General features: G+C 39.3%; 1 protein-coding gene and 1 non-coding gene across 2 annotated transcripts in view; both read left to right on the top strand.

Moving 5' to 3' along the window:
* The window catches only part of LOC115933760 (uncharacterized), a 109,139-nt gene extending 106,165 nt beyond the window's left edge, over positions 1-2,974 (top strand). The window contains exon 9 of the transcript XR_010129631.1: positions 2,674-2,974. This is a non-coding gene — a transcript (uncharacterized protein). The remainder of the gene's footprint in view (positions 1-2,673) is intronic.
* LOC134756373 (putative uncharacterized protein FLJ44553) lies at positions 726-1,453 on the top strand. Its single transcript, XM_063695018.1, has one exon. The coding sequence runs from the start codon at positions 807-809 to the stop codon at positions 1,347-1,349; it is 543 nt and encodes a 180-aa protein (XP_063551088.1). The 5' UTR covers positions 726-806; the 3' UTR covers positions 1,350-1,453.
* Positions 2,975-19,793: the final 16,819 nt, after the last annotated feature.

The raw sequence follows: 19,793 nt of genomic DNA, 5'->3' as shown, positions 1-19,793 counted from the left end.
GACCCATGTTCACTTTGGGATGGAGACTTAACATTTCAATGTATTACAGTTAGGCCCTACACATCAAAAGGTCATTTCAGGACACAAAAGCTCACAAGTACACAATCTCTGTAAACTAGTCAGAACCAGTCCATGGTTGGTGGTCTTATCAGGAAAAAGTTACTAAAATTAGTCTCTCATCCAATGAAAGCTGTAGTTATGGCTGGTGGAACGGAGGTTCAGTTGGGCAGAGTCTATGAGCAGGATGATTTGCAATTGTTTAAATATTGCTTATCTTTAGGCCAGTGCTTGTTTAGCTGCTGGAGAAAAAGAAAATCCTTGTGGCAGTTAGAGCATAGTTTCTTCCTTAGGTGTAGGAGTACATGACTTCCCCTCACCTGGCATGGCCTTAGGTCCTGTTTATAATTCGGTATCTTATTGCCACAAAGAATCTGTTCTGTGAGTCATGTGATCTCTATTGGAACATTAATGCTGCTCAGTTGTTGTGTCTAAACCATAAAAGAGAAGGGGAGTATAATTAGGCATGTCTGACCTCCCATCATAGCTGGGAACTAAGTCTTTAAATTTTTTTCTGGGGTCCTCTTGGCCACAAGGGGGTCCATTTAGTCAGTGGGGGCCTTGGGATTTATTTTTAGTTTGCATTGCTAAGTGACAGAGCTTTGCTTCTTTCACTCTGAGGTTAGTGATCTCTCTGCTGTGCCACATTGTCTTCCCCAGAAGCTCAAACTGGATGCCCAGCCCTCAGTGTACAAACTCAAGTATGCAAGAAATACATCTTTATTCTTTTATGAATCTACCTAATTTATATGTTGGAAGGTGTCAGCAATGAATTTCATCATTTTGGTATTTCTCTACCTTTAAAGATATGTTTACATTTGGGGTGGGATGAAGGTTTGGTGGAGGGGAGGGTGGTTAGGTTGGGCCAAGGTATTGGGAAATCCATTTGTTCCTCATGTCAGCTGTTTGAGGAGGCACCAACCCAGATGTCCACAGTTCCTTCTGGCCTTCCTTTACCGATACTGATGCACCTGTGCCTCCTTCCTGTTTACATGGCCCATTTGTGCCCAGCATCTCCCTGCTATTTTGGGGCCACTCCAGGGTCTGGGAAGTTCTGTAGGCTTATAACATACAGTCATTCTTCTCCCCAACTTGCTGCCTCCCTGAGACACAGAGGTAGAGGAGTAGGAAAGGACCTACCCTACCCAGGCCTTTGCCCTGTCACTTTTCATCCATCCTTCTTCCCACCAGTGGAGGGATGTGTTTCTAGTCTTCCAGGGAAGCTCCTCTGTCCTCAAACCATTTTCTTCCAAATACTTTGGCTTTATTCCAAATCCTCTCTAGTCCTCTGAGATTTTTTTATAACACAAAACACAACTTACAGAAGTTGTGTTGTTGTTTTGCTGTTTATCTTGTCACATTATTTCTCTACCTTGAGGCAATAGGACAAGGGCCTGCTGCCCAGCGCACGGAGGCAGGGAGGAAGGGGTAGGGGAATACTAAGAAAAAAAAAATTTCTCGATTACATGTGTATCACATTTAACTTTATCAGGTCCTTGTGAGGTGAGTATCTGTGTGTCATTGTTCTGAAACTAACAATGAGGGAACAAAGCATTGATAGGAGTTCTTACAATATATTTGGGAACTCGCAGGTGAGGGCCTCTCCTGCCTGATTGGTCTTTCAATGTACCATCCCAACCCACCCACCTCAATCCCCATGGCTTGATCCTGCTGTCTCGGTGATCAAGCTTTCAGTTAAGAATTGGGTGATAATGAGCTAGTTAATCCAATTAAAAAAAAAAGAATTAGGATCTGGGCTCAGAAGCCCCACAGCTGTGAAAGCCTGGCCGTAGATTACTAGTCTTCCAGATGTAGAAAAGATTTTTCCTTTCTCTGGCTATTTAAGTCTTTATCAGTCACCCTGCCTCAGTTATCAACTCACACCCTAGAGTAAATCTGTTCCCTGGGGGTGGAAATAGAAGGGGCATGTCATTGTACATCCACACTGATGAAAGGAAAGGAAACATTAAGATGGCTTAAGTGGAAAGGTCACATATGGCTTGTACTAGAGAGACACCATGCTAAAGCAAAACATCGTTTTAAAAAATTCTGACTTATCATGTGCTCAGAAATGCTCAAATGGGTACAACCATCACCAAGGGTGGGATGGGAGGGCAGGGGGAAAAAAATATGAAGCATCAAAAAAAATTCTGATTTGTATTTGTGAAATTCAATAGTAATCCTATTCATTAAATGGATTTTAAAATCATTTCAAAGCACATTCGGCTTTCAAAAGATGTTTGTTTAAAGAATACAGTTGGCTTTTGGTCAAAAAATGAAGTTTCGGTAATGCAGAGTAACAACTGTAGTGTAATTACTGGCCACAAAATACCAGGTGCCAGACCAACCCTTTTCAAACCATTTAAGAGAACCAAGCCAAGCAAAAATGCCCAGCCTAGCCTTACCCAGAAGTTCAAAAGCTCAGCCTTTGTCACCAGGAAAAAATTAATTCAAAGAGCAAAGCCATTATTAGGCACAACCAGGTATTCTGTTGTAAACATCTTTTGTTAATACATGTTGAAAGCTGAACTTTCTCACGTTTGAGTGAAAGAGGGCTGCTTAAAGAGAGTTTAAACCAAGCCAGGTTCAAGGTTTTTTTCTTTTCTTTCTTTTTAGATTTCTGACATCATATCTGTGGGATCCACACAATGGGGAGGTGCTGGCCTTGGAATCCATGGTTCCCCAGCTATCATTTTACTTTAGAATTACAGTGTTCTCTGTTAGTGTCAAGGGAATGAACCTGACGAGAAAAGACCAAACATAGGACTGTTACAGGGAAGAAAAATACGAAAAGACCTAAAGATGCACCTCCTCATTATATGTAAGGAATCTATTTCCTAGAATCCTATAAAAAGCTCAAGTGAATTTGCTTCAGTTAATAAATGTGATTTAATTATAATGATAATGCCACAGCATATGTTTTGTTTCCTCTTTTTGAATTGCTTCCTGTTAATTATTGAGAGAAGAAATTCAGTGTAACTTTTTTGTAATCTGATAATGATGAGGCTGTCTCATGTGTTCCTTATGTGCTTCACAGTGTATGCATATGTGTGTGTATATAGTTAAGTTGAAGAAGATGGCCATGTGTGGGCGCTACAGACAGATGTAAGGCTAAAGAAAGGGCTCCATGGTGTTAGAGCAAAACCTCATGATAAAACGCTCTTTTTTATACTTAGGACCTCATTGTATTGGGAGGAGAAACAAACATTCAGTCTTGGAATGACCTGAAAAACCTGTGGTATGAACCTACTCCCCTTTCCTCACCCTGGGATTAGAATGAAGTTCTACAGTTCAGCTAAGGTGACCAATTCACTTTGGTTCATCCATGTTCCATGTCTCAGGAAGACAGGGAGAGTCTGGGATACCCTAGGTTCAGCTGATGGAGTCTAATGGCCCTGTATGCCTGCCTCTTCACCAGTAGGATGGTGGTGGCTGACATCACTGACATGGACTGTGAGACTAGGACTGTTCCGACCACCTTATGTGTCCCTCTCATTTAGTCCTCACAGTGTCCTGAAAAGTTTGGTTGCTATCTGCGTTTCACACATGAGGAAACCAAGGAAAAAGGAGAGTAAGCTATTAGGCTGAACCACGTGGAATTCCTGTTTGTGTAGATCAAAAAGGTTAAATATCAGCAAATGCATATTATGCAGTCTACAACTTGCCCAATATCACAGAGTTGGTAGGTGGTGAACCCAGGGTCTGAACTCTCAACTACCCAGGATCATAGCTACATATCTGTATTATAGATGACAGACCCAGGCTCAAAGCAAATGCATTATATACATATATATTGCTATCAGTAGACTACATCCTTTCTTCTCCAGTCTGTGGCTTCAACTGCTGATTTTATTCAGGTCATAGTGTGAAAGTTGGCTCAAGTCAGACAAGACTGCCCTGCCTGTGGCCTGTTCCTGCTGTGCAGCTAAAAGCAGCCCATCAAACCAGCTCTCTCAGGCTGGCTGCCTCAAAACCTGCCTGCCTAAAAATATCTTTCTCTCAGATGGCACAGAGCCATACCCTCCATCTCCCCAGCTGAACTTCCCACCATTAGAACGACTCAGCTACCCACATGCCTTCCACCCGAGCCATTGTTAAAATTCAACTGTGAACCCTATAATCCTCTCCTGTTAACACACTAATGATTAGCTTATCAGGTTACATGAACTCGATCTTGGATCAAGTGAAGTTTGTTTGGGACTTGGGCTGCAGATGGGTAAGGTCAGGAGCATGAGAGTGAATCATGGACTATTAGATGTGGCAGTAACATTAGAAGCTGTACTGGCCAGTCCCAGCATTTTACAGATGAGGAAACTGATGTTTAGGTGCCAAAGCCTAGGTGTCTTGACTTCAGGGTGACCAACCATCCCAGTTTGCCTGGGACTGAGAGATTTCCTGGCTGTAGAACTTTCAGTGTTCAAACCTGGAAAGTCCCAGACAAACTGGAACAGACTGACCACCGTGCTCGACTGGGAGCCCAAAACTCTTCTGCTTGTCTGGACAAGTCAGGTTTGAGCGTGCCCTTGCAGTAAGAACCCCTAGGCTGCTTGGTACAGCTCAAAAATGCCAGGTGGGGAAATGACCACAAACCTGGTTTACCAAGGCTGGCTCCCCTTCAGTCTCTAAGCATGGACTTGGATGCCATGTGGGAGCAGCCATATTGCCCCATGACTGACCAAAGTGTTAGCCTCTTGGGCCACAGCATTTAGGGAAGCTGGTTACATAGAGATGGTCTCAGAAAATAAGGCTGTGGTATGGTTTGTGTACTTCACAGAGATAGGACCACTGTGTCAGCCACAGCTCTGTGGTTCTCAAAGCTTGGGGGTGGAGTGCTGCTGCTGTTTGTCTCTGCTGCACATGGCTGCACAGATGTTGGGAATGGAGAAGTATTTGGGCAGGGAGATGGATCAGCAGGGTTCCCCGTGCTATCATCATTTCCTTTTTTAGAAGTTTTGTCATTTAGAGGTTTTGAATCTTGCAATAAGCGGTCATCCTTGATTAACTTTGGACTTTTTCCCTTAAATGTCAGGCACCTAATTTTAAACTTTTTCCTGGTTTTACTTCTCCTCCCAGGCTATTTTGTCCCCAGTCCTTGGTTGCTTGGCAGTTGTTTCCAATATAGCACCTTCTGCTTTGCATTCAGCTGGGATCCAGCTCTAGCTCATGCCCTGTACCTGGGGCCTATGTGTGTAAACTAAAGAAGGGAAGGATGCCGGGCATGGTGGCTCACGCCTGTAATCCCAGCACTTTGGGAGGCTGAGGCGGGCAGATCACGAGGTCAGGAGATCAAGACCATCCTGGCCAACATGGTGAAACCCTGTCTCTACTAAAAATACAAAAATTAGCTGGGCGTGGTGGCGCATGCCTGTAATCCCAGCTACTCGGGAGGCTGAGGCAGGAGAATAGCTTGAACCAGGGAGTCGGAGGTTGCAGTGAGCTGAGATCATGCAACCACACTCCAGCCTGGGTGACACAGTGAGAGACTCCATCTCAAAAAAAAAAAGGAAGGAAATCAGGAGGCAAGGAAGGAATAACACAAGAATCCCAGCCAGGCAAAATTGTCAATGTAAGTTCTCTTTAATATTCTCTTTCCTGCATGCACTACTTTAACATACCCCCAAACCCACCTCCACTTCCAGCCCTACCTCTACACACATCTACGAGAATCTAAACTTTTCATGGTCCACCCTTGCTCTCAACCATCACTAAAATGTCCTTAGTGCCCAAATAACAAGTTTACTGATCTGGTAAATGAATCCCTGATGATGCGGGTTAAAGTTAGAGGTGCAGCCCTCACAAGTGAATCTTAACTTTGACCTTTATAGTTAATATCCTGCCGGGGCTATCTTTACACTTTAATAAATGTAGTTCTTATGAAGGAACTGTGGAGCTGGGAGGGCAGGTAGTGGCGGGAAGCATAGTGGAGGATTATTCTGGGAAGAGCTCTGTGATGAGCTCTCTTTTTAACAAAGAAAAATACAGGATGCCCAGTTGGATTTGAATTTCACATAAACAACAAATAATTTTTTGGTATAAATATGTTCCATGCAACATTTGGGATATACATATACCCAAAATTATTTCTTATCTGAAATTCAAATTTAACGGGGCGTCCTCTATTTTACCTGGCAGTTCTAACTGTGACCTGTGATGCCTCCTAAATATGCAGCCTGTGCAGTAGACGGGCAGGATTGCTGTGGAGTTCGGAAGTTTCCAAATTCTGGCAGAAGGCAACCAGCCCTTCAGGGAGGGCATCGCACAATATAGTCAGGTGAAACTGCTGCCCCCAAAGCCAGCCCTGCTGATGCCTGGGGGCATCCAAGGCAGGCCTGAATGGAACATGCCCAGAGACTGGCCAAGGTGCCAGTAAAGTGGGTGTGTTCTGCTAGATCCTTCCAAGAACATAAAGTGTCTAGTTCTGGTGCTGACAATTGACCTAATATCCACCACACTAGCACACTATTTTTAGGCCTAAGGAAGGAGTGCAAGATTTTAAAAATAAGGTAGTAGATGTAGGGGAAATTACATTCAAAAAGCTCAATCCTGAATGTGAGTTTAAGACCAGGAAATGCAATATATTTGATCTAGAAAAGGTTAGTACAACTAGCTTTCCATATATAAATACCTAACACTGGCTGTGCACGGTGGCTAACGCCTGTAATCCCAGCACTTTGGGAGGCCGAGGTGGGCAGAATCACTCGAGGCCAGGAGTTCGAGACCAGCCTGGCCAACATGGTGAAACACTATCTCTACCAAAAAATAAAAAAAGTAGCCGGGCGTGGTGGTGCTCATCTGTAGTCCTAGCTACTTGGGAGGCTGAGGCATGAGAATTGACTGAATCTGGGAGGTAGAGGTTGCAGTGAGCCAAGATCGCACCACTGTACTCTAGCCTGGGCGACAGAGTGAGACTCTGTCTCAAAAATAAATAAATAAATAAATAAATAAATAAATAAATAAATAAATAAATATAAAATACCTAAGACTAAGACCCCACACTTTTCTTTCACTTTTTTCAATGAACAAAGGTAATGCTACCAGCTTCAGGAAAATTGCTTTTGCCACCCATAATGTTTTGTTTTCAACTAATAAAGACAGAGCTGTTTAGTTGTCTGCTACTGGCTTCTATATATAGCCGACAGCTATACCCTGTCTATACTTCCAGATCTACTCTCTACCCTTCTCTATCCTGCTCTATGCTCTGGGAAGCTGACCCCTTATGGACTCCCTTCCTTTCTGGATTCTGATTAGGGCCAGCCAGTGGGAAACAACAATAAGAGATCAGATGGTGGGAAGACAGAAAGATCAGAAGAGTAGCTTTATTCTTGTTGGTGTTTATTAAAATGCTCATGATTTCAACAACTTGGTAAAAAGCACTCAATAAAATAGAAACAGATGCATACTTCTTTAACATGATACAACACATCTAGCCAGCATTCTGCTTGATGGGGAAAGTCTAGAGGTAGCCCCAATAAAGTCAGGAATAGACGGGGTGCTCACTATCATAATTACTATGTAAAATTTTACTGAAGGTACTAGCAATCATGACTTGGCGTTATAAAACTTCAAGTATAAAAATAGGAAAGTAAGAAAAATATTTTCACTATTTGTAGATGATGTGACTCTGATTTTAAACCCAAGAGACTCAACTGAAAAATTATTATGAACAATAAGACAATTCAGTAAAGTATAAAGGTGGAAAATTAATATACAGAAACCGATCAATCTTATATGTGCAAATAATAACCTACTGGAGGATATAAGGATGAAGGACCTTATTTAAAGTAGCAATAGAAAAAATAAAATACTTGGGAACAAATTTAACAAGAAATGTGTATGCCCTATATGCAGAGAACTTTAAAATAAAACCAAGGAACCCAAACAAGCTTTGAATAAATAGAAAGACATACCTGGGTAGGAAAAATAAAAATTGTTAAAATGTCATATCTCCCTAAGTTAATTTAACATTTTAACACAATTCCAGTAAAAAATACCATTTTTTTCCCTTTCAAATTTGGCAAGAGATTTCTCAAATGTATATGTGTGAGGGAGAATGTGGAATGGTTAGCCCTATCAAGTATTAAAACACATTATAAAGCCTCAGTAGTTAAAACAATGTGAGACTGATCCATAAATGGACATACAGATCAATAGAACAGATGAAAATGTTCTGATATAAACCCAGATACACGCAGGAATTTGTATACAATAAAGGTGACATTGCAAATCACTAGGGAAAAGAGAGACTGACTATTCAATATATGGTATTGAACTAGTTGTAACAAGTTAGCCTAGTTCTAGGCAGGCTGTAACTAGGTAGCCATCTGGAATAAAACTGGATCTATACACTATACACAAAATTACAAACACATCATATATTTAAATGTGAAAAACCAAATTAAAATTACTAGAGGAAAACTATGAGAAAATGTCTTTATAACCTTGGAAGGTCCTTGTAAATGTGACTTAAAATATATAAGCCATTAAAAAAATGATAAATTCAATTATGTTAAAATAAAAAATGTCTGTGTGGCAAAGAAACAAAATCACCATATCAAAGTTAAAAGACAAATGACAAACTGGGAAAAGTATTTTCAACTCATGTCACAAAGTACTAATATCCCTTATATACAAAGCACCACTAGAAATAAATAAGATTTTAAAAATCAACAACCCAATAGAAACATGGGCAGTAATATGAATATGTTTGTCAAATTTTCAAAAATCTAAAAGTTTTGACAATCTAACTTACGGTATTATACATTGGTACGACTCTATTAAAGGTAATTTGGCAAGATCTGTCAGTCTTGTAAGTGCTTATCCTTGACCCAAGAGGCACTTTTCAATGACTTTATCCTGTGAATATACTTAACACATAAAATGACCTATTATTAATAGTTAGATTTATTTAATCATCTCGTGTGTGCATGTATATATCTCATAACATCACATTGTACCCCATAAATATATACAATTATCATTTGTCAATTAAAATAAAAATTTAAAAATAATTTAAAAAATGGTCAGGCACGGTGGCTCACACCTGTAATCCAGCATTTTGGGAGGCCGATGCGGGCGGATGACCTGAGATCAGGAGTTTGGGACCAGCCTGGCCAACATGGGAAAACCCCATTTCTACTAATAATACAAAAATTAGCCAGGCGTGGTGTCACATGCCTGTAGTCCCAGCTACTCAGACGGCTGAGGCACGAGAATCGCTTGACCCGGGAGGTGGAGGTTGTGGTGAGTCGAGAAAGCACCACTGCACTCCAGCCTGGATGACAGAGTGAAACTGTGTCTCCAAAAAAAAATTAAAAAAAAAATTCATTAAAAAATGACCCAGGTCAAGGTCAAGGTAACTTATTGCAGCATGACTTGTAATAGCAAGATTAGAAACAATCCAGTATTCATCAATATGAAACTAGTTAAATAAATCATGCTGCATCCATGTAATTGAATATTATGCAGCTTTAGAAAGAAACACATAGAGGGGGCCGGGCGAGGTGGCTCATACCTGTAATCCCAGCACTTTGGGAGGCCGAGGTGGGCGAATCACGAGGTCAGAAGATGGAGACCAGCCTGGCCAACATGATGAAATCCCGTCTCTACTAAAAGTACAAAAAATTAGCTGGGCGTGGTGGTGGTCACGGTAATCCCAGCTACTCAGGAGGCCGAGGCAGGAGAATCGCTTGAACCCAGGAGGCGGAGGTTGCAGTGAGCAGAGATCGCACCACTGCACTCCAGCCGGGGCGACAGAGTGAGACTCCGTCTCAAAAAAAAAAAAAAAAAAAAAAAAGGAAGAAAGAAATACATAGAGAGTGAAGATGTACCACATAGTATATTGATAAACAGTACAAACCTCCAAGACATTTTTAATGAAAGACACAAGATGGAGAACCATATGCACTGTTTGCTACCTTTTGTGTGAAAAATGAGAAAAATAGAGTATATATTTGCTTATATATATATACACATGAGTATATTTATACAGAATATATATTATAGTATATATAATATGATAGTATTTAGGATATATAGAGTATATATTTGCTTATATATACAAATGAGTATATATAGATAGTATATATTATAGTATATGTAATACAATAGTATTTGTATATAGAGAGTATATATTTGCTTATACATATGTTTCCGGGAAAAAGTGAGGAGATTTAGTGAATGGAAGATAGAGTGGGGAGATTAACTTTTTACTTTTTATATTTTTTAAATATTCAAATCATGAGGATTAAATATTAAATACATAAAAAGTGCTTATTAAAAAATCAAACAATGCAGAAATATGTAAGGTAAGAAGTCATGTTCCTCTACCCTTAAACCTGCCACTCAGAGAAAACCAATATGAGTAGTCTGTTATATACCTTACAGGATTTAGTCATTGAGAAACAGATAGGAGACTTCAAAAAAATTACTTGTTAGGCAAGGAAATCATTAGTTTCTGGGTCCTGGCAGTCACATTTTTCTGGCACTACCAAATCCACTTAGACCACATATAAGCAGCTGAGATAAATGTTGATCTCTTGCCACAAGCCCACAGTGAGCTGCTCTCAAGAGACTTCACCCAATCCTACGGGAGTTCAGTTATATGTAAAATAAGAAGTTAGAAAATAATGCTGAATTAGGTGGCATTTTAAAAGTGAACGGTAGAGGCCATTAACGCCACTAAATTAAGTATGATGGTAGATTTTAAATTAAGACATTAACATTTCAGTAAAAGAAAATGCTTGTGCAGTCTGCAAAATTCTTGGCAGTAGTACCACAGAATTCAGCCAGTAAGGGCTCCTAAGTTACAAACATAAAGAGTCCCAAAGAACACAAAGAATTATTCTTTATTTTCCACTGCTATTATTAAAAATTTTAAAAATATATTCTAGATGGAGCCTGCTAGTTCACTAGCGCAATAAAGCGAGCCTCACATTACTGAGACCTCCTCGCAATCCTGTTCCTTTGCCTCAGAAAATTCCTTGATGAGTAGAATATGAATGTTATAAATATTTATTAACAAAAATATATACAAAATGAAATATGCAGCCTTCCTATTTCAACATAAATACCAAGGTCTCTTGCTAAACCAGCAGTTGATATTTTAATACATGTGCCCTAACACAACAAAACAGTGTTTATGCAACACACTCTTTCCCGTCATCTTATAAAAGCAGTCTGTTGATGTTGGAACAAACCTTAGAAAGTTTAGTCATGCAATTGTTCATTCAATTAAGGAACATTTACCGAGTATCTCCACATAGCAGGTAAAGTAAAAAGTAACGGAGATAAGAAGATGAATAGCACCATCTCTGGCTCTTGAATTTAAGTCTAAGCCAATTATTTTATTTTTATATCAAATAATCTCTAGGTTTCTCAAGTTCAGACCATAACTTTTCATTATGTCAAGTATCATGCATTTATAAAAAGAACTAAATATTTTATATTTGTGGGTTGGCAGTGGTCTATTCTTCCATCAATGTTGTTCACAGTCATTTTTTGTTTTCAGATGATTATTTCAGAGGATCCGACTGCTCTTCATCTTCATGAATAACTTTAAATACATTAATCCAGTTAGCCTCACAACAACCCTCATTTTACAGACTAGGAAACTTTTGTTAGTCATGCTGAATTACTTTCTCAGGCTCTCACAGCTAGTATCTAAACTCAGGTGTGCCTGTCTCACACTTATATTCTCTACACAATAGTAAACAGCAGGATTTGTAGAAACGTAGGCTAGAGAAATTGTCATTTGTATTAATTACATGATTGTCATTTGTTAAAACCTCAGCTGCTTCACAGATAATTTCTTAGAGAAAAGTATACTATGACAGTAAACACAATGTGTTTCTGAGGTTCATAAGACTGTGAAATGATACTGGGTAACTGTTGGTTTCCGTCATTACAATATTGTACATTAAAATGATAAACATATAAGTGAAGTTACTGCTATTTCAATTGTATTTCTTTATATTTTATCATCAAACCTTCCTATAGCCTTATCCTTTGTTCATTTGAACTGCTTTGCTATACATCTTTTGACTATCCATATCATCTATTATATCTTTAAAGATACCATAATATTTTTATATTATATTATTATGTTTTTAAAAGATACTTAATCTTTCTTCTTTTAGCCACATTGGTGTGACTCTCCTCCTAACACACTCTTTCCACATAAGCCTTCTGAAAAACAAGGCATTCACTCGTAGTGAATGATCAATGCATAGCTCGCTCAAAGCAGGGTACACATTTTTGAAATTATGAAGGTGAGCTGTAGTAAAAGAGATAATTTGAGTTGAATATGATAATTTGATAGAATCTGGTACTGATTGTCAGCTTTGAAGACCTTGGACCACAGAATCAGACTGCAAAATCTTAGAGTGATATTCTTCCAATGAGCCACTAGCAATCAGAGAGAGGTTTCTGGGGGCCCTCATACTTTCTGTTTTATGTATTTACAGATTTGGATCAAGAGCAGAGGGTTAGTAAGCCTGATTTAATCAAGAAAGAAAAAAACAAATACATGGAAATCTTAAATTGAATTCCAACATGAAAATTATGGCACAGTTTATACAGCTTTATGATATCTCAGTTGCATAAAATTATACTTCACCCTTCAAATAATGACATACAATTAAATGAGGTCTATGGCAAGTACTATCATATAGAACGTGATCCCTACAATGTTTAATCATTCCCAAAGCATTGGGAGGTGTCTTGGGGCCTAGCCCAGTGAAAAGAGCAAAGGTTTTGAAACAGCCAAATCTAGAATTTCACATGAGCTCTTCCATGGAATCTTGGCCAAGTTACTGAATCAGATTGAACTCGGCTTTATGACCCATAAAATCGCTATTGCTAGTATTAGTAATGACACATATAAAGTGTTTGAAAGGAGAGCTTTGTACATAATGCTCAATAAACTCAAGTTTTACCTGAGGCACTTCACACAGTACACAACAGTGTTCTTAAATTAAATTGAATTGATTATAAGGAGATCAAGGGTTCATATTATCTAATCTTCCAACCAGAGTGGACAATTGAAAAGATGTATTTCCTGCTAATACAGTACTTACTTTCCCAGGAGGCTAGACTGGGCAAACTTTAGCAAGAAATGTCTCCATACATAGTGTCCAAAAAATCTCCCTCTAGTTTATGACTCCGTGTTGTCACAAAACATCTATTTACTCAGTGTTTAGAGCTTTTTTAAAAATAAAAAATAAAAAACTACAGTGACCTTATTAGGATAGATAATAGATATTTTAACCAATTTGATTTAAATTGTTAATGGTGTCATCTAGGAATTTAAGGGGAGAACAGTCAAGAAAAAGAAAGAAACAGGTAATAGTTGTTGCATCTCAATGCAGTTCAGAAAACATGAGTAGGTCCACCAGCGCGTGGTAGCAGAGGAAATTCTGAGGCACCAGTTGAAAGTAAAAGCTTGGTATTTTATAGTTTCCTTTTGTAAGAACTCAAGTTTGTGTTGAGTTGCATATTTTATATTTTCTGGAATTTTGGTGTCATTTTATCCATAGTTAATAATATTGTTTCACCATAACTCCTCTTTGATTATGTAACCAGCAAAGTTTCTAACAATAAAGCATATTTTAGGGGTACATACCTTCCTCTCAGTCAATGTGTAGAAAGTATTACATTATGTATTAAAACCTCAGTGCCATGACAAGATAGTCAACATCTTTAGTCATCAGGAAAATACAAATTATAACTACAATTGTGTGTGTGTACTTATCAAATTGTGTACTTTATATATATGTAATTTATATCAATTAGACCTCATTAAAGCTATTTTAAAAATATTATGTGAATTTTGCAGAAAATGAAAAGAGAAATCCCTGACCTCAGCTATCAGGTTGGCTACATTAACTGCCTGCCTCTTTTGCATCATCAGCTACTTCCTGGCTATGGGCAAGTGTGATGTTTTTTTACTGGACTGTAAGGACCTTCAGAGTAGAATCTATGTTTAACTCAACTGAGTCTTCCTTCAAACTCTCTCACTAAGTATTCAACTGTTGTTTTTTAAATGAAACATAAATTGCTTGGATAGTTTTTGGTGAAACATTTCAGAAAACATTTCTACCCAAATTCCCTAATGAACCTTTACGATTTTTTGAACTATGCATGGGAGGCAGCATATCTTCATGCTTAAGAACTTTAAAGTCAGTGATTTGTTCAGCTACTTACTAACTGCCTGACCATAGATAAAATTATCTCGCCTCTCCAGGCCTCAGTTTGCTCATTTCTAAAGTGGGACAGTAAAGGACCTGTCTTGGATTTTCTGAGAGGATTAAATGATATAACCCATATAAAGTACATGGGCCATATTTAGCACTCAATAAATACTTGTTTTTGTTGTGTTGTTATTGCTTTCCATATCCCTAATATATTGTAGAGAAATAAAGAATCTAAAAATTCGGGTTATTATGCATAGTAAGCATACAAGAACGGTTAGCAGGGAAAAAGGCAAGTGAATTCATACACTGACCATTACAAATTTTTGAAAGTTTATGAACTCCAAAGACTGAAATATTCCATCTTTCATCAGGAGAAAGAAAATGTGATGAACAAGTTACCTGAATCTTACAGGAGGGATAGCTCTAAACTGACATTAAAGTTACCTGCATGTTAGGCTTTTTAGAATCACACAATTAGAGAAATTTAATTTATTGGAAGAAGCAAAAGGGTTTTAACACCTTATAGTCTTCTCAGTACATTTTGATTCTTGCTCTTAGACCTTTTCATTAAATAAGAAAAATTAAAAACCTGCTGGTAGGTAGAGAGGCTGAAGTTGCAAACAGCCCATTTACTTTCTCCCTACCCTTCACACTGAAGTTCTTAAATGCAGAAATCCTGTTCTCCTATTTGTTTGCAAGTTTTCTCTCTAGTGAAAAATACTTCATCATTTTGTCCTTGGGGAATTAATTAAACAGAATGTGGAAAAATGTAATCTTTAGGGAGTTTTGCTGTGAGTACTCTCAGTAAATACAGCACAAGCCAAGAGACTCTACAGAGACCTGACCTAGCGTAGACGAAGCCTGGGCCATTGTCAGATAATCATTTCCTTGAGCTTTGAGCCAGTCACTTAATTGTTTTGTCACCTCTGATTTTTGTAATATTGGGCCTAATTGCATCTCCCTGATTTGTAGGGAGTGTTTATAAAATATGTACAATAATTATTATCATTAATAAACTGGATTATTAATCCCCTCCAAAAATAATGTGCTAACATGTCAATAAAATTTACACCTTATCCTTTAGGTCTGGCCCAGTACTAGATTTGCCTTTAAAAGTCCAAGTCAGCCGGGCGCCATGGCTCACGACTGTAATCCCAACACTTTGGGAGGCTGAGGCAGGTGGATCACCTGAGGTCAGGAGTTCGAGACCAGCCTGGCCAACATGGTGAAACCCCATCTCTACTAAAAAATACAAAAATTAACTGGCATGGTGGTTCATGCCTGTAATCCCAGCTACTGGGGGGCTGAGGCACGAGTGTCGCTTGAACCTGGGAGGTGGAGGTTGCAGTGAACCGAGATCATGCCACTGCACTCCAGCCTGTGCAACAGAGTGAGACTCTGTATCAAAAAAAAAAAAATTCCAAATCAATTTGTTGTATGCGAAGAACATAATACCATGAGTCAGGAAATGTTATTCTATTTCTGGTTCTGCCAGTAGTTACCTCTGTGGTCATTAGTAACCACTTCACTCTTCAGTTTCCTCAAATGTAAAAGTAGGAATTTGGACTATATCAAGGAAGAAACATACCTGATATGTGCCACCACTCATAATTCTGTGCCCATGGCAGACATTGTTAATCAATCATTGAACTTTTTCTACCAAATTGGGAAGCTGTTTTTGAATACTTTTCAGCAAAGCACTGTAGGCAGCCACTACCAATGTATCAGAATTGGCAATCAAAGTGAAATTTACTTCCCATCTCCGGGCCAGAAGACGTCTAAGGTTTTTTTTAAATTCTAATATTACTCAAAGGGCAAAATGAGAGTCCATGGAATAGAAAGTGTCAGGAGACAATCATGTTGGCAAATCTCATTTCCCTTTTTTATTTTCCAGCCTCCAAGAATGTTACAGATTATCTGTAAGGTCTGTTTATGAGGATGCTCTGCTCTTCCATTCATTGTAGTCTGCTTTTTGTTTGTTCAAAGTGGAAATAGTTTGTTTTTATCCCTTAATTCTAAAAATGCTTTCTGTAAGGATTTGAATAATACAGAAAAATACAAAGATGGAAATGAAAATTATCTGATATTCTACTCCCATTATTAATATTTGAGAACTGGCCTTGAAGACATAGCTCTAGGCATAATGTTTTTCTGTATTTTATTTTCCCCACAAAGCGATGTTATGTTTGGGCTACTTTGCCTATTACTGAGAGTCTGCAGTTCTTAATCTCTATTCATAAAATGTTGCCTTTGGTAACTCCTGTTCTGCTGAGTTAAACGTTGCAAATATAGCAGTAAATTGGAAGAGAAAGGATCTTTAGAACCTTACAACAACTACACTTAAAGATGTGCTAAAATTCTCCAGGCTCCACTCAAATAAATACAAAATGGAAAGATTTACAAAGCTTGTGGTTATAATTCAATTTGAAAATAAAACAGATCCAGTGGCATGGGAGAAAAGCAAACGTTCTTTCCTTACTCCCACACCCTACTCCCACCTTTTTTCTTCTTCTTATAAAAGTAATGTATGCTGGCCAGTCACAATGGCTCATGCCTGTAATCCCAGCACTTGGGGAGGCTGAGGCAGGAGGACTGCTTGAGGCCAGGAGTTTGAGACCAGCCTGGGCAACATAGTGAGACTACCCCCTCTACAAAAAATTTTAAAATTAGCAGGGCATGGTGGTGCATGCTTGTCATCCCAGCTACTCAGGAGGCTGAAGTGGGAAGATTACTTGATCCCAGGAGGTCTAGGCTGCAATAAGCCATGATAGCACCACTGCATTCCAGCCTGGGTAACAGAGCAAGACCCTGTCTCAAAAAAAAAAAAAAAAAGTATGTTTATTTATTTAGAACAATGTAAACATGGAAAAATGAGAAAAAAAAGTCATCAGTCTCCATCTAGTCAAAATAATTACGGTTAACATTTTGGAGTATATGCATTCTGTCTTTTTTTTCTGTGCATATATATTTATATAGATATCAACACATAAAATTCAAAGGACTCTTTTAAACATTTTTCTCTTTACTCACTGCATTGCTGTTGCTGCAGGATACTTTTTCTCTTACGAGCAGGAAACTACACAAGTTAAAACTGGCTTTGGAGATGTACAGCTCATTGTACCAGTAGTTTGCACAGTGAGGTGTACACCCCAGGGAACCAAGGATGTGGGTGTGTTTTGAAATTAATACACCAAATATTTTGAACACTGCTGTACTGGAGTTTGTTATTTTATTTATTTATTTATTTATTTATTTTTCGAGATGGAGTTTCGCTCTTGTTGCCCAGGCTGGAGTACAATGGCGCGATCTCAGCTCACTGCAACCTCAGCCTCCCGGATTCAAGCAATTCTCCTGCCTCAGCCTCCTGAGTAGCTAGGATTACAGGCATGCACCACCATGCCAAGCTAATTTTGTATTTTTAGTAGAGACAGGGTTTCTCCACGTTGGTCAGGCTGATCTCAAACTCCCGACCTCAGGTGATCCGCCCACCTTGGCCTCCCTGGGATTATAGGTGTGAGCCACCGGGCCTGGCCTATACTGGAGTTTAGTTTATCCACTGGGCAGGTTGCTCCTCAAGTTCAAACTCCCTAAGCAGATATTCAGCAAGTATCTTACATAACTGGCACAAATGAGGTCATATCAAGGTCAGAACCTCTGTATGCATTTATCCCTCCATCTACTTCATTGATAAAATGTCTGTGTTCGTGAAGTGTATTTTGATAAGGAGACTATCTCTCCATCGTCTAATAAAATGAAACTGATGCATGGTGTGATGAGGTTTTTTTACTTTGTATGTAGCAACAAAGATATGTTATGGGAAAGACAGCTTCCTCATTCCCAGGGAAGTCATTTTCTTCTGAGAGTCTGAGTTTTATTAAATCACCAAGTACCATCTCCCTGTTTGTGCTCCCAATGTTGGTTAACAAACAAAGAGCAGCCAGGGGAAACCCTGCCTTTGATAGTCACCATACATACAGTATGCTGTTCTGGTTATCAATTGCTATGAAACAAACCACCCCCAAATTTAACAGCTGAAAGTGATTTATTACAATTTCTCACAGTTCTTGGTGTTGACTTAGCTTAGCCAGGGAGTCTTCTGCCGGTCTTGCTTACAGTCTATTGTATGTGACTGCAGTCATATAGCAGCTGGAGCTGGAGTTCTTCGGGAGCTTGACTAGGTGGGCTCGAAGGTCCAAGATGGTTTCTTCATTCACATGTCTGTGTGTTGGTTCACATAGTCTCTCTCTCCATTTAGAGTTTCATCTTCCATGACTTTTCCCATGGCCTCTCTTTCCATCAAGGTAGTCAGACCTCTTAGGATGATGGTTGACTTCCAAGAGTATAAAATTAAAAGCTGTCAGGGTTTTTTCAAGCTTAGGTTAAAACCTGGCATAATGTCACTTCTGGCCTCTTTCCATACCTTAAAGCAAGTTGCAGGGCCAGCCATGCTTGTTTCAATATGAGGGGACTAGACAAATGCCTCAATATCAGGAGGGGTGGTTTACTGGGTGCCATCTTTGGAAGCTTTCTATACTTTACACTGAACAAAGTAGAATTTCAACTACAATTCTAAAAGATTATGAGTATTTTCTGGCTCAAACATGGAGAACAATTGAGAGGAAGTGACAGAGAGAGGAAGAAGCCTCAAAGTGATGGAGGATTTTGAAACAATCAGTACTTTCTTACGCCTTGCAACTTGGCAGATTGGAGCACAAAGAAGGTGGAACTAAGCGGTCAATGCATCACCATTATCCAGACTTCTTATACCCAGAAGACTTACTTGATGATACTTTTTTTTTTTTTTGGACAGAGTCTCACTCTGTTGCCAGGCTGGAGTGCAGTGGCGTGATCTCGGCTCACTGCAACCTCCGCCTCCTGGGTTCAAGCAATTCTCCTGCCTCAGCCTCCCCGAGTAGCTGGGACTACAGGCGCGTGCCACCACAACCAGCTAATTTTTGTATTTTTTAGTAGAGACAGGGTTTCACCACGTTGGCCAGGATGGTTTTGATCTCTTGACCTCGTGATCCGCCAGCCTCGGCCTCCCAAAGTGCTGGGATTATAGGCGTGAGCCAGAGCACCTGGCCAATGATGCTTATTTTTTATGAGCAATCTGGAGCAAGGTATCACAATTGACACATCTCAAGCATGTAGGGAAGGCTGTCTTCCCAAAGACAGCAGATAATTCAGGCATCAATGAAAAGGTACAAGAGTCAATAGAACATAAAACCAATTGGAGGGTATTTTTCCCAAATAGTAGCGAGGAGAGCCTGGCAGCAAAAAAGGATCCCACGGCAGCAAGACAGGAGAGAAAAACCAGCACCTCCTCTTTCTTGTTCTTTCTTGCTCCTCCAGAGCTTCTCAACGTGCATTATCTGTGCCCTCCTAACACAATAGGCAGGTTTGGAGGGCAAAGCAAGGGCTCAGGCTCTCATATGAAGACAATCACATTCCAGAGTCTGCCAAGACTGGGCACCTCCTTGACGTGGGTGGTCTTGAGAATGGGGTTCCCTTTATTTGGCTAAACCAAATGCCAAACAGCTTTTCCTT

Source organism: Gorilla gorilla, chromosome 11, assembly GCF_029281585.2.
Source record: "Gorilla gorilla gorilla isolate KB3781 chromosome 11, NHGRI_mGorGor1-v2.1_pri, whole genome shotgun sequence".
Taxonomy (NCBI): Eukaryota; Metazoa; Chordata; class Mammalia; order Primates; family Hominidae; genus Gorilla; species Gorilla gorilla.
Note: the sequence above shows the minus strand (reverse complement) of the source record. Positions and strands in the feature narration are given on the sequence as shown.